At 41.1% G+C, this 12,405-nt stretch overlaps 1 protein-coding gene across 2 annotated transcripts in view; it reads right to left on the bottom strand.

Moving 5' to 3' along the window:
• Positions 1-1,743: 1,743 nt before the first annotated feature.
• Positions 1,744-12,405, bottom strand: part of LOC141442247 (probable sodium/potassium/calcium exchanger CG1090) — a 42,895-nt gene continuing 32,233 nt past the window's right edge. Inside the window, exons 9-17 of one of the 2 annotated variants that reach the window (XM_074107179.1) lie at positions 11,869-12,015; positions 11,267-11,364; positions 10,546-10,637; positions 9,249-9,365; positions 8,810-8,897; positions 6,901-7,065; positions 5,681-5,783; positions 4,784-4,914; positions 1,744-2,724 (exon numbers count right to left, since the gene is read on the bottom strand). In XM_074107179.1, coding sequence (XP_073963280.1) covers positions 2,525-2,724; positions 4,784-4,914; positions 5,681-5,783; positions 6,901-7,065; positions 8,810-8,897; positions 9,249-9,365; positions 10,546-10,637; positions 11,267-11,364; positions 11,869-12,015 — 1,141 coding nt within the window. In that variant the 3' untranslated portion in view covers positions 1,744-2,524. The remainder of the gene's footprint in view (positions 2,725-4,783; positions 4,915-5,680; positions 5,784-6,900; positions 7,066-8,809; positions 8,898-9,248; positions 9,366-10,545; positions 10,638-11,266; positions 11,365-11,868; positions 12,016-12,405) is intronic. The other variant, XM_074107180.1, reaches the window with a different exon arrangement.

Here is a 12,405-nt window from a genome sequence, read left to right as displayed (position 1 = left end):
ATAAACACTGTTTACAGCACTTTTAAAACAAGAAAAAATACGTCTAAGTATTTTAAAAGTAGTAAAAGATAATCCAGTGCATCTAATGAAATTAAAAGCCATGAAAACGGTCAGAACTTAAAAGATCAAAAGAATGCCTCAAAATTTCTACTTCCATTTGACCTGACAGACAGTTTCTTTGTCTCTATTTGTAGGTATCTAACTAAGATAGCTGACCGATTTTCATTGCTATTAACTATAAATATTATGGAATAGCTAGCTTTCCTATGTATTGTGTGTATTGTAAAAAAAATTAGGCCTTCGCTTCGCTATATACTTACCTTCCTAAATCAGGACTATCAAGTGTAATGCGCTAGTCCATTTATTTCAGCGTTGCAATACAGAAAACTAAATAATTAATATCGTTGCATTTCATGTGAATGTAAAGTGTTATATGAAGTAGATATATTCATTATGTAACTTAAAAATAACACGAAACTTAGGTAAATGTTTAATGTCAATCAATCATACCAATTTTTCAACAAATCATATTCAACATGAATGCATTTACTATCTACAAAAACCTACGTAACATACTCGTAGTTATTTAAATACATACTTACGCATAGAGATATCATTTACATATCGGATAGCGGAACAACATCGATGTTTAATTCATCATAAGACAATGGCATTATGTAGTAGAAAACTTATCGCAGTATCTGTCTAAAATATGTTTCACTAGCATAAAGTTCGCGATAATCACAAAAATAGTATCTACAAAGATTTATAAGTAGGCCAACGTACGTAAAATAGAAGAGAACATCTATTTAATTTATATCAATCGTTATTAAATAAGATTCAACATTTAATTAAATTGTCTATGATTATAATTAATGCCACTGGCAATACCGCGTCAGAGTAGCCAACATAATAAACACGACACCACAGATAATACATGTAAGGGTTTAATGCGGTTCTTTGGTTGTCTAGCACTGTTACCACTTTTTCGTTTTATCGTGAACATAAAGCAGTACAATCTTAGTGAAATATAAGAGAGAGGACAAGGTGATCAAGTTTATCAAAACACGTACCTATTGTCAAGACGCTTTTCGATATGTTTGAGCACCTTGGTCGCTTTATATTAAACTTTGACGTAATTGTAACTGGTTAGGACTTTAGATTAATGATTTTATTCACGTTCCACTTTTATCAAATGCCTGCGTCCTGTGAAATTGTCGACGTTTGTCGAACGTGTGAACCCAGCCAGATACAGAAAAAGTGCCAAAAATACATTCATATTTGCCACTCACTGGCGCATATTATAGCTAGATGTAGTATTAGCAAAGAACAAGGTAACTATCCCAAAAGAAAACCACTAGATTATACTACTGTAAAACGAGGATGTTTGCGTGCCCCTCAGCAGTGAGATTATGCTAACGCCAATGTATAAGCAGCAGAAGTAGATGAGCGGCTCCGGTGCTCAAAATTATGAAATGATGACACACGACTACCTACTGCCAAGGTAATAAGGGAGTGTTTAGATCGTTTTCAGCACCATGACTGCTAGTCTATTTCTGTTGCTGACTGTACAAACCGGTTTGCACCAGCCTGTGAGAAGGCACGCAAAAACCGTCGTGCCGATGTAGTATCGAAGCAACTGAATCGTAACCCACTGTGGAACCTTTTCACAAAAAAGTCAGTGTCATCGCATTGCTTGGCAAAGGAATAGGTACATTATGAAACTTATTGTGAGAATGATCTACGATGGATAGGAATCAATATGATGGTATATTTTAAACGTCCACAATCCGACGTTAATTCACATCGAATCATTCGTTGATATTTTTTTTCTTAAATGAAACAAATTATTTTTAACCTCGTGAGAATCTGTGCATGTATGTACAGTCACCAGCACCAATATCTGACACAACAAGCGTGCATAAATATCTGATACGACTCTATTTCTAGGGCCGGAAGGACGTGTCAGATATTTTTGCACGCTCCGCTGGGGCAGATATTAATGCTGGTGACTGTACTAACTTTCGGATATTAGTCAGCAAATGTCAACTTTTTTTGACAATGACATTAAATTTCAAATTCAGATAAATACCTAATCAAGAACATTTAAGCCTCCTGGATCTCCCGGTCCTCACTTGAGGACATAAAAAATAATAATTTGAACTTTACTTGGTTGATTTTGGGTTCAAATTGTGAAAACAGAAATTTTATGTCGGGCCCCAGGAGGATAGAGCTTGTCTAAAATGACGCGCCCTACCACCGCATTTACGCACATGAACATATTTACAAAATACGGGCGGAATACACACATAAATGTCATTGTTATTGGTCATTTAGTTCCCCGTTAGACCCAGGCGGTTATTGTAGGATTTGCTGTCTAACTTCTTAGTCATAATCAACTGATTTAGTTGAGGGACGCGTCATTTTAAGGTAGACAAGCACTACCACAAGACAAATCCTACGAGGTTAAAATTGAATGTAGTCTGAATACAGCGTTAGTATTAAGCATGAAGCTTCACCGGGTTTAATAGGCGGAGATGCAGTCAGGCGGGTTGAAGTTGCCGAAGATGTTAAGCTCGTAGAGGCTGGCGAAGGTGATGAAGAGGAGGTACCAAATCATCAGCACCACGCCGTACTTGCGGTCCAGCTTCCAGCCGTTGGCGTGCGTCGCCACCACCAGGAACACCACCGTCGAGAACAGAGAGAACGTCGAGTACACCAGCCCTGGGGACACACAGTTATTACCATTATCTTCATCAGCCGGAAGAAGTATAAGGAAGAAGTACCGTTTTTGGCCACCTCAGCACCATTTTTGGCCGGGTGACATTTGAAGTAACATATAAAAAGTTATAGTGGATGTTCGCTGAAGCGCGCGTGGACTGTTTTTACTCCACCATGCGCAAGAGGTGTGCGTCTCTGGTGCGCAGGGTGCGGGGCAGCGCCAACAGCGTCCTGAACATGATCGCGAGCAGATGGGACTGCCCGTATATAAAACGCTGTTGTGCCATCTCTAGTGGGATGGTTAAATAAGGAATTATTTTCATAAATTTAATTTTGTTTTTATTTCATTTTATTTATTGTAATTTTTACTAACATAGGTTAAGATAAACTGTTTAACAAAATGAGTCGTAATGTTACTTGAATAAATTAATTTAATTATTATTATTATTATTATAGTATTAAAACAAGTTTAGTGAGTTGTCAAAAGTTTATACTGAAATCCCTACAAATATTATAAATGCGAAAGTAACTCTGTCTGTCTGTCTGTTAAGCTTTCACGTCGAAACCACTGAACCGATTTTAATGAAATTTGGTATATAGGTCGTTTGAACCCCAAGGATCAACATAGAATACCTTTTATTCCGGTAGAGGGCGCCACCGCGCGATAACCTAGATCCGCGCAGACGAAGTCGCGGGCATAAAGCTAGTGAATAAATAATTTATTGAATCAGGCGTTACTTTGCGGAGGTCCATATCAATGAACTTACCTTAATGTATAAGGTCGCGGGTGAGTAAAGAAATTCTTATAGTTCATTAAAATGAATAAAGTTTGTAATGTTTTATTACTAATTATTGTTACTATAAATATATTCAAACGTGTATTTAAACAATAAATGGCTATAAACGGTACAGTGGCCACAAACGGTAGGTACTTAAGCCCTACTGCTGAACAAAGGCCTCCCCCTTAGGACGCTACAATAAAGGACAACTCGCCTGTACCGGTTTCCTGTAACTCTCATGATGTCGTCAGTCCATTTAGTGGGAGGTCTGCCAACTCTTTGTCTTCCGGTTCGTGATCGCCACTCGAGGACTTTTCTCCCCCAACGGTTATCTGATCTGTTCTTCGAGCGATGTGGCCAGTCCATTGCCACTTCAACTTGCATATTCTTTGAGCTATGTCGGTGACTTTAGTTTTTTAGGTCTTCGTTAAACAAAGTGCCTTAGAATTAATCAGAGTTATTTCATCAGATAAATTAGTTTAAATGACTTTAAAAGTATTTGAACGGAATTTCCGATCCAAGATATAGTCACCAGCTTGACATCGTAACATTGTAACTCTGAAAAATATTGAGCTCTTCAGTCAGAACTAACCAAACCACCAGCTAAAATATTCCGGATATTGTTTTAAGACATGACAGTCTAGTCTAGGTGTTTAATTTAATACCTTTTACAGGATGCTCCCAATAGCCACCTCAATACGGACTTTACAATGCTTACTAATATTTATGATTAAATGCGAATGTGCCTTGCCATTTGTGTGAAATTTGGCATGAATATAGCGTTAGGACATGGGATAGTTCAGTTTTATCCAGAATAACTGTTAATTTCCTGCAGGATAGTGATAAGATAAACACAAATTCTTCGCAAATGGAATCGCGTAAAACAACAAAGGCTCCCAGTAAGTGTAAACAAACTTTATTACATCTGTCATCACATCACTGCCGTCACGTATAAAATGAAAGAAAGAAAGAAAGAAAGAAAGAAACATTTATTCGTGGCAAACATAAGAACAATGAATAAAAATAAAAAATAAGAAAAAAAATGAAAAAATGAAAATGAAATGTAGACAATCTGGTGTGAATCAAGTTGTTACGCGGTAAAGTTGCTGGTGCCACGTCACTGCACGATACATTGTTCGCTGCCAGGCCCTATACTACAAAGTGCAAAATTCGAGCTTCGTATCTGGCCGTCCCACTGACGCTAATATTATTTAATACGAGATTGAGAGGGATGGTACGATAAAAACTTCGATTTTCGAATTTCGTAGTAGCCGCCCAGGTACCTTTGCTGATGACGTTGACTTGCGAGCCGGGTTGGATGATGGCGGTCTGGATGAACCACGGCAGCCCGAGGCACACCAAGATGTCGAACACGTTGGATCCCACAGCGTTGGACACCGCCATGTCGCCGTACCTGCAAATAATTGATTAGCTCAAAGATTTAGCCCGTTTAGCCCGTTAGTTTTAATTGTTTCACGGTTTACATTAGTAGGACCCTCTACTCCTACGGAGATGGATACAACTCCATACCGACTTATAGCCAAGATGTTATGTTAATTTAATTTGAATATACAATACTAACTCTAAGTTCATAGGTCTTTGTTACTAACCTAATATGGACTTTTAGTACAATTAAATATTTTATTTATTAGACATGATAGTGACGGGTCCATTAAAGGTAATCACGGTGATCCGTAAAAATATATTTATTTCTGGGTTGAGTCGCCTTAAGAGCCAAAGACTAGGTTCTTGCTTTTATTTACTTCATTTTAGTTTTCAAAGTTTATATGAGGTGCGTTATAGGAGACAGCGGCGTGGAGTCGAGATAAATTCATTACGGAAGACTGCAGGGCTACTACGAAACTCGAAACTCGCTGTCGTGCGGTCCCTCTGACACTTATACTATTTAATACGAGAGCGAGAGGGACGGTACGATACGAACTTCGAGTTTCGTAGTAGCCCTGCTGGGAAGGGAGGGCCCAGAGAGAGCCGGACTCTGACCGGCTAAAAAACCCGCTGCACGTTCCCAACTCCCAGCTTACTAAGTACAGGGAGAAGAGCGTTGGAGGGGCTTTTTATTCATTTGCTGGAAAACTGGCAGAGGAGCTGTGGGGTGCCTGAGACATTCTTTTTTTCTGTTGATTCCCATTGGTTTCTTGAGTATCTGGTTAGTATCTCACCCCTCCTTGATGACGGCGAGCGAGGAGAGCGCGTCGGGCACGGACACGCCCGCAGCCACAAACGTCAGCCCCATCACCGTGTCAGGGATGCCCAGCGTGTAGCCTGCATACACACGCGCAACTCAAAAGCTTTGACACTAATCGGGGACCCCAAGAGTCCATTTACTGGTACGCGGAGCGTTACTATCTTCGGTCAGAGAAGCCTTGTCACTTTGAAGCGCTATGACGTTTGTAGTACTTCGTAAATTGTACAGTGGTTTGCATGAATTTGAAACGCCGTAAGAAATTGTCATGCTCGGGATATGGAATGGAAGAAATAAATAAATAAATAAATATCAGGGGACAATTCACACCAATTGACCTAGTCCCAAAGTAAGCTTAGCAAAGCTTGTGTTATGGGTACTAAGCAACGGATAAATATAAAAATAAAGCAAAAAGAAAGGAAAGGAGAAAGAAGAAAGGATAAATAGAAAGCTTGCATACTCAATATATACTCGTACCTACTAGTCACACGCATGTTTCGGAGACTAAGCAAAGGTTCAGAGTTCACGCGCTTTGATATGCACGTCGTCTTACAATGTCTGATTGCTTCGCATATTCGTGCGAAAACAAGCAACCCGCTTTACATTTGTTAAAAATTAACTTTGTTTTAATTGCTGCTTGCCGGATCAATTGTTAGCGTTGCAAAAAACGAACTTTGCTCGAGCCAGCTCTCGCTTGTCATATCCTACTGAGGTTTTACAAAAGGGACTACATGGGACATAATTCAAAATTTTACGTGGATTGTTTAAGTAACTCCTTTTGGATTTTGGGGTCAAAGTCTGGCAAGAGCTGGCCCGAGGTCGTAAAGCATGGCGTAGTCTGATGTTGGAGACTAAGTCCCATTTCAGGTCACTCCACCGGGTCAGTAAGTAACGGATATATAAGAAAAAATCAGAAGGCTACACAAGGGAACGTGAGTGCGAGAGTGAGGACGGTGCGCTCGTGTCTCCTCATTTTCCCTTGCCTCGCTCCGCTTTGTGTCGATTTTTCGGGCGCGAGTCAAAGGAAAGAGAAAACTAGATGTAGCGCGCAACTGAATAAATCGAGAGTGTGGATGGCTAACACTCTTGCTGCCTCCACTCGCCAAGACTCGTGCTGAGAACCTCTAGGAGGCGCCTCGCGAGAGTCTGGATGGGGCATACAACACTATAGTAAGTAGGTACAGTCATGGAACTCACCAATGATGGTAATCATCCAGACCATGAAGTAGGAGTAGAAGGAGATCCAGAGCATGGAGACGAGGAAGCTGACGGGGTACCAGCGGCCGCGGCAGTCCGGCATCGTGCGCCGGCACGCCCAGTGCACCGGAAACGCCACGTACCAGCACGCCAGCTGCACCGGCGCTGCACACAGATACTAAGTATAGTAGTTCAAGAATAGAACATTGTTCTCTAGGCCAGACGCGTAGGCCTGATGATGAGGCCTGAAAGTAAGCAGGTGTCAGCTCGGACATACATTTAGGCCTATGCGTCTGCTTCAGACTTTTGCCCGTTGTCGTTGTCTATGCACAACGTCTTTCGTGGCTGACTAGACCGGTGCGAGAGCAACATACTCGTCCACAGGCCAAAGTTAAGTTTGCGGAGGTTAGTGCAGAACTGCCTTGATGTCGTTTCTGTTTCTTGTCAGCTTGGAATTGGTTAATTTATTTATTTATTTATTTATTTATGTATTTGGGCACAAACGGTACAATAAAACTTACATTGTAAACAATTACATCAAACATTAACCAACAAAGTTGCCACAGGTTATTAATTCCCAATAATAAAGTATGAAACGGGTAAAGAAATAACAAACACACAAAGAAAAGAAAAAGGCTACGACTTGCAAAAAAGAGAACGTGCATATAACCCATTCTCAAAAAAATGGCATAACATTACTTAACTACTACTAATGACAGTCTTATATTTACTAAGAGAAATGCTAAATATATCAATATCAGAGAATTTGCTGTTATACATTTTACAAACTCGTTTAATGAATGAGTTCGCAGCATATTTGCGATGAGTAAAGGGTACATGAAGCATACAATTAAGATTTCTCGAATTCAGGCGAGGTACTCTCAAACCTAATTTACTCAAAAGATACGGGGAGTCAATCTCATTTAATAATATTTTTAATAACATGACCTGATCTCTGAACGTGCGCCTACTCTCGAGAGATGCAATTTCCACATCAAAATGTTTTCCAGATCGCGAAGCTTTAAAGTTTAAATGTTTTATTAGTTTATTTTGAATTCTCTCAATTGAGTCCCTGTAAACGTTATACTGAGGATTCCAAACCGCCGAAGAATATTCCAGGATTGGCCTCACCAAGGAGTTATAAAGAATTAAAATAGTATTAGGGCTCTGGAACTCCCTTCCAGTCCTAAGTACGAAACCCAGTAGTTTAAAGGCCCTATTAGTAATGTTATGTATGTGCTCACAAAAAATTAACTTACTATCAATGTACACTCCTAAGTCCTTTACAGTTGTTGTCCTCTGTACAATTTCATTATTTAACACATAATCATATTTAATAACATTATTTTTTCTGGTAAAGGAGATCACGTTACATTTTTTAACATTCAAATGTAGAGCGTTATCTTTACAATATTGGCCAAGCCTATTTAGATCAGTTTGTAACCCCGAACAATCATCAGCAGTTTTAATAATCTTAAATATTTTTTATCATCTGCGTAAAGTAAGCAGTTACTAGATTTAAACTGAGAAACTACATCATTTATAAAAATATTAAAGAAAAGCGGTCCCAAATGAGACCCCTGAGGGACTCCGGAAGGAACAGGCACGATAATAGGAAGCCAGCAATCGCCGTTCCATCTAAAGCGAATAAAGTGCTCTCTCGAAAATAGAAAAGGAAATAACAAACACAAATAAATGAAAAAAACATTGATATTACGTAAAAACGAAATAACCCCTCGCCTTTTTTACCACTGTCAATTTGGCAAAAATTAACTCTGAGGATCCGAAACGTGTTAAGATTTTGTATGTCGTTTATGATACTTGTACTTCTGAAGATTTTCTGGTGCTGGATTTCGTCAAATTCGTTTTCATTTGTTTTTTTTTATTCATAGATAACAGGTTGTCTTACTGGCTCCGATGGGCTTGACGAGTGGATCCACAGCGGTTTCCGGATTATACTCCTTAGCTTTGTAGTACGCAGGCGCGGCGGGAGCAGCCTGCAACACACAACATGTTATTGTAATTGTCTGATGTGAACATCTCGAATACCTAAGCTGAATTTTAGTAGTTTTGACTCCGCACTCCCCCTTGTCAGCAAAAGTAAGTAAAGTTCTAACTTTTGAATCTGGAATCACTCGCTAAGCTCGTCATTATAGAACCTTTCATTAACTCAGGATTCAAAATCAACACTCGCAGAAAAAGAACTTTGCTCTCTTCTTGCACATATAACTAGTCAAAAGAAAATAGATCCGCGGTCTCCATTCAATAACTTTTTGGCCACCTGTTCCGAATGAATCTCACGTGGCTCCTTTTTTATTTTGGGTGCTGTGTTTTCGTCGAGTTGTTACCTGAGGGGCGGGCTGTGGCGGCTGCTGCGGCGGCGAGGTGGCTTGGGCGGCTTCTGGTGCCGCCGGCGGCGCGCCGTAGTCACCCCAGCTGCTGGCGGGCGCAGCTGGCGCAGCCGGCTGAAACATAAACAATGTCAATTTAGGGTCTCTCCAAAATTATCCATGGGAATCGGCTTTAGTCCATCAAAACACTTTTTATGTCCACGCAATAAGAACGAAAACGACGTCGATCGGTTCGCTAGACTCGAAACGACGATTAACGACGGGAGACGTCTTTTTCGCTCTTATTGCGTGGACATAAAAGGCGTTTTTTGGTCGGCTAAAGCCGGTTCCGTGTCGATTGATGTGGGGAGACCCTTAGGAGAGATTGTGTCCAATAGGTTACATCCGAAAAGCTTCTATTTCGTCCGTCAGTGGAATGACGGCATTTTATTGAAATAATAGGAAAAACAGAACATCACTACACCTATCCTACATAACATAATTACACCTACATAAAAACTTAATACTAAATTCAATCTAAAAAAGGCAGCATTCCCTCATTGAATGGCCATTAGTTTTTTGGTCTCAGATGGGCTACTACGAAACTCGCAAATCGAAGTTCGTGTCGCACCGTCCCTTTCACTCGCGTATTAAATGACACAAGCGTCAGCGGGAGCGGGACAGCAATATACGAAGTTCGAGTTTTGCACTTCGTGGCATAGGGCCTTGTAGTGTTGACCAGTACCGCACACTGAATCTACCGAACAACGGCTAAACTGATAGTGTCTTTTTCAACCTCGACATTGGCGGAATCATCGATAGTATCGACGGAGCTATACTTTCAAGAATTGAATTGAATTGAATTGTGTCGACCAGGCGCTTTTGCAAGAAGTGCTTTATCAGTTAGATTATTAGAAAACATTGGACACCTATTTTTCGTTTGCCAATCAAACAAAAGTTATGAAGATTTTAGCCCGTTAAAGTTCCTGGTGACGTCAGCTTTACCTATGGCCTCTCAAGTAGAGGATCAAGGGTTCAAACTCGAGCTCGTACCTCTTAGTTTTTCTAAATAAATTCATATGCGAAATTACGATTACTTTTGAAATTTAGGATGAGCTTTAGGCACGGCGAAGGAAAATATGGTGAGGATACCTTTCGGAGGATTCAATTGTGTGTTCAACCTCAGTGTGAAGTTCCCAATCCACATCATACATACATTACATAGATACCCGAGTGGGAACTATGGCCCAAGCCCTCTCGTTCTGAGAGACCTATGCCCTGCAGTGGGACGTTATAGGCCGTGATGATGACTTACCTGTTCACCCCAGGAAGCGTTGGGGTCCCAGGTCTGTGCCGCGGGGTCCGCGTTGTACCCCACGTTGTCGTATGCGCCGTTCGTGTTGTACGCTGATAAAAAAATAGTTTGTAATATAAATTTCGCGGCTGATTTCACGTTGAGCGGAATCGCCAATATGACTTACGACAAATATTCGGCGTGATCAGTGTGAAACTTCGGTTAGCGCTTGAAAGAAGTTCGGTTGTACACTAAAACGTGACATAACTACGGAAGTGTGTTGGTGCCTAATTGAAACAGTCGAAGTGAGTTGCTATCTATTCGAAGAGGGAAACGTATTCACAGCATTTCTTAGGAAACATATCAACGATCCAGGCTTACGTATCGACGATCGAGCGTTACGTATCTACGATCGAGCGTTACATATCGAGGATTGAGGTTTACGTATCGACGATCGAGCTTTACGTATCGACGATTGAGCTTTACGTATCGACGATTGAGCGTTACGTATCGACAATCGTTACGTATCGACGATCGAGCTTTACGTATCAACGATCGAGCGTTATTACAGGAGACCTGATTTTGTTATTTGCATTATGTTATTTTACAATAAATGTATTATTTTCCAAATAACTAAAATTTGACCATGTGGCCCTCCCCTCAGCTATAAGCTGAATCTGACCTTTATCAAGGGCTAAAACCAGCGCTGTGTGTGGTGACTGTATGTGTGTAGGGAACTGACCAGGCGCCTCCTGCAGGGTGGTCTCCTTAGTCTGTCCCTCGACCTGGGCGTAGGAATCCCCGGGCGCCGCCGCCGCGGCCGCGCCGCCCGCGCTCCTGCTTGTAGTCACATAATTAAAACAATATGGAAACTTAGGGCCTGTTTTTCCACTCACTGTCAAATTTTATGTGACTGATATTATGTGATGCTGTTTCTATTTATTTGGACAAAAACAAACAGAGACGGCATCACCGATATCTGTCACATAAAATACCTATACCCAAAGAATGGCCTTTATACTTACAAACCTATTAGTTATAAACAGTGGGGTTTGGCTAATGAGTAAATAAATGTATGAATAAAAGAATTATATGTCTTAATTCTGCAAAAATCTAGTTCGAGCGGTCTGCAATTAGTGTTTTATCTCGCATAAAACGAAGTCGTCGGTCGGTCGTTATAAAATAGCAAATAGGTTTTTCCAATGCATTACCAGTTACATACGAGTATACTAAGTAAGGTAATTTAAATTAAAACCGTAACATCAGAAAGTTGCAATTTTCTTAAGTCCATAGTGATTCATCTATCTCAAACAACGCCATCTCTCGGCGAGCAGCCGGCAATACCTGTAGGTGACGAGGGCAGCTTGCTCGTCGCGCGAGGGCAGCTTGAAGGGCAGCGGCAGCGTCAGCGCCCAGCGCTCCAGCGTCGAGTTGAAGCGCAGCGCCACGCAGTACACGCAGTACATTATCAGCATGAACAGCGCTTCTGGCCTGCGTGACACGACGTAATGGTTAGACGCAAGCGTAGATCAAACCCACCCACCCAGAATCACCCACCTACGACACCCAGGATCATTATCATCGTCCCTAGTAGGGAGGTATTCCCAGGGGCCCTGGGGCAAAAAATAAACTAGGACCCCAACTAAACTATTTAAAATCGTTTGTTCCGTATTCGTTGTGTTCCGAATTCGACGTAGGTAGGTACTCCAGATTTGTCATTTATAGTTGGTAAGTCAGAGTCCGAGGGCCCCCCTGAGCTTGGGGGCCCCGGGGCACTGCCCCATCTAGCCCTCCGGTAGCTACGCCACTGGGGATTCCCTACCCTTAAATATTTCACTGTTGGGTATAGGCCTCTTTTTGCCACGCAAGCCCAGTGCTGGT

The sequence above is a fragment of the Choristoneura fumiferana genome, chromosome 25, assembly GCF_025370935.1.
Source record: "Choristoneura fumiferana chromosome 25, NRCan_CFum_1, whole genome shotgun sequence".
NCBI lineage: Eukaryota > Metazoa > Arthropoda > Insecta > Lepidoptera > Tortricidae > Choristoneura > Choristoneura fumiferana.
The sequence above is the reverse complement of the archived record's forward strand: the minus strand, read 5'-3'. Positions and strand labels throughout refer to the sequence as shown.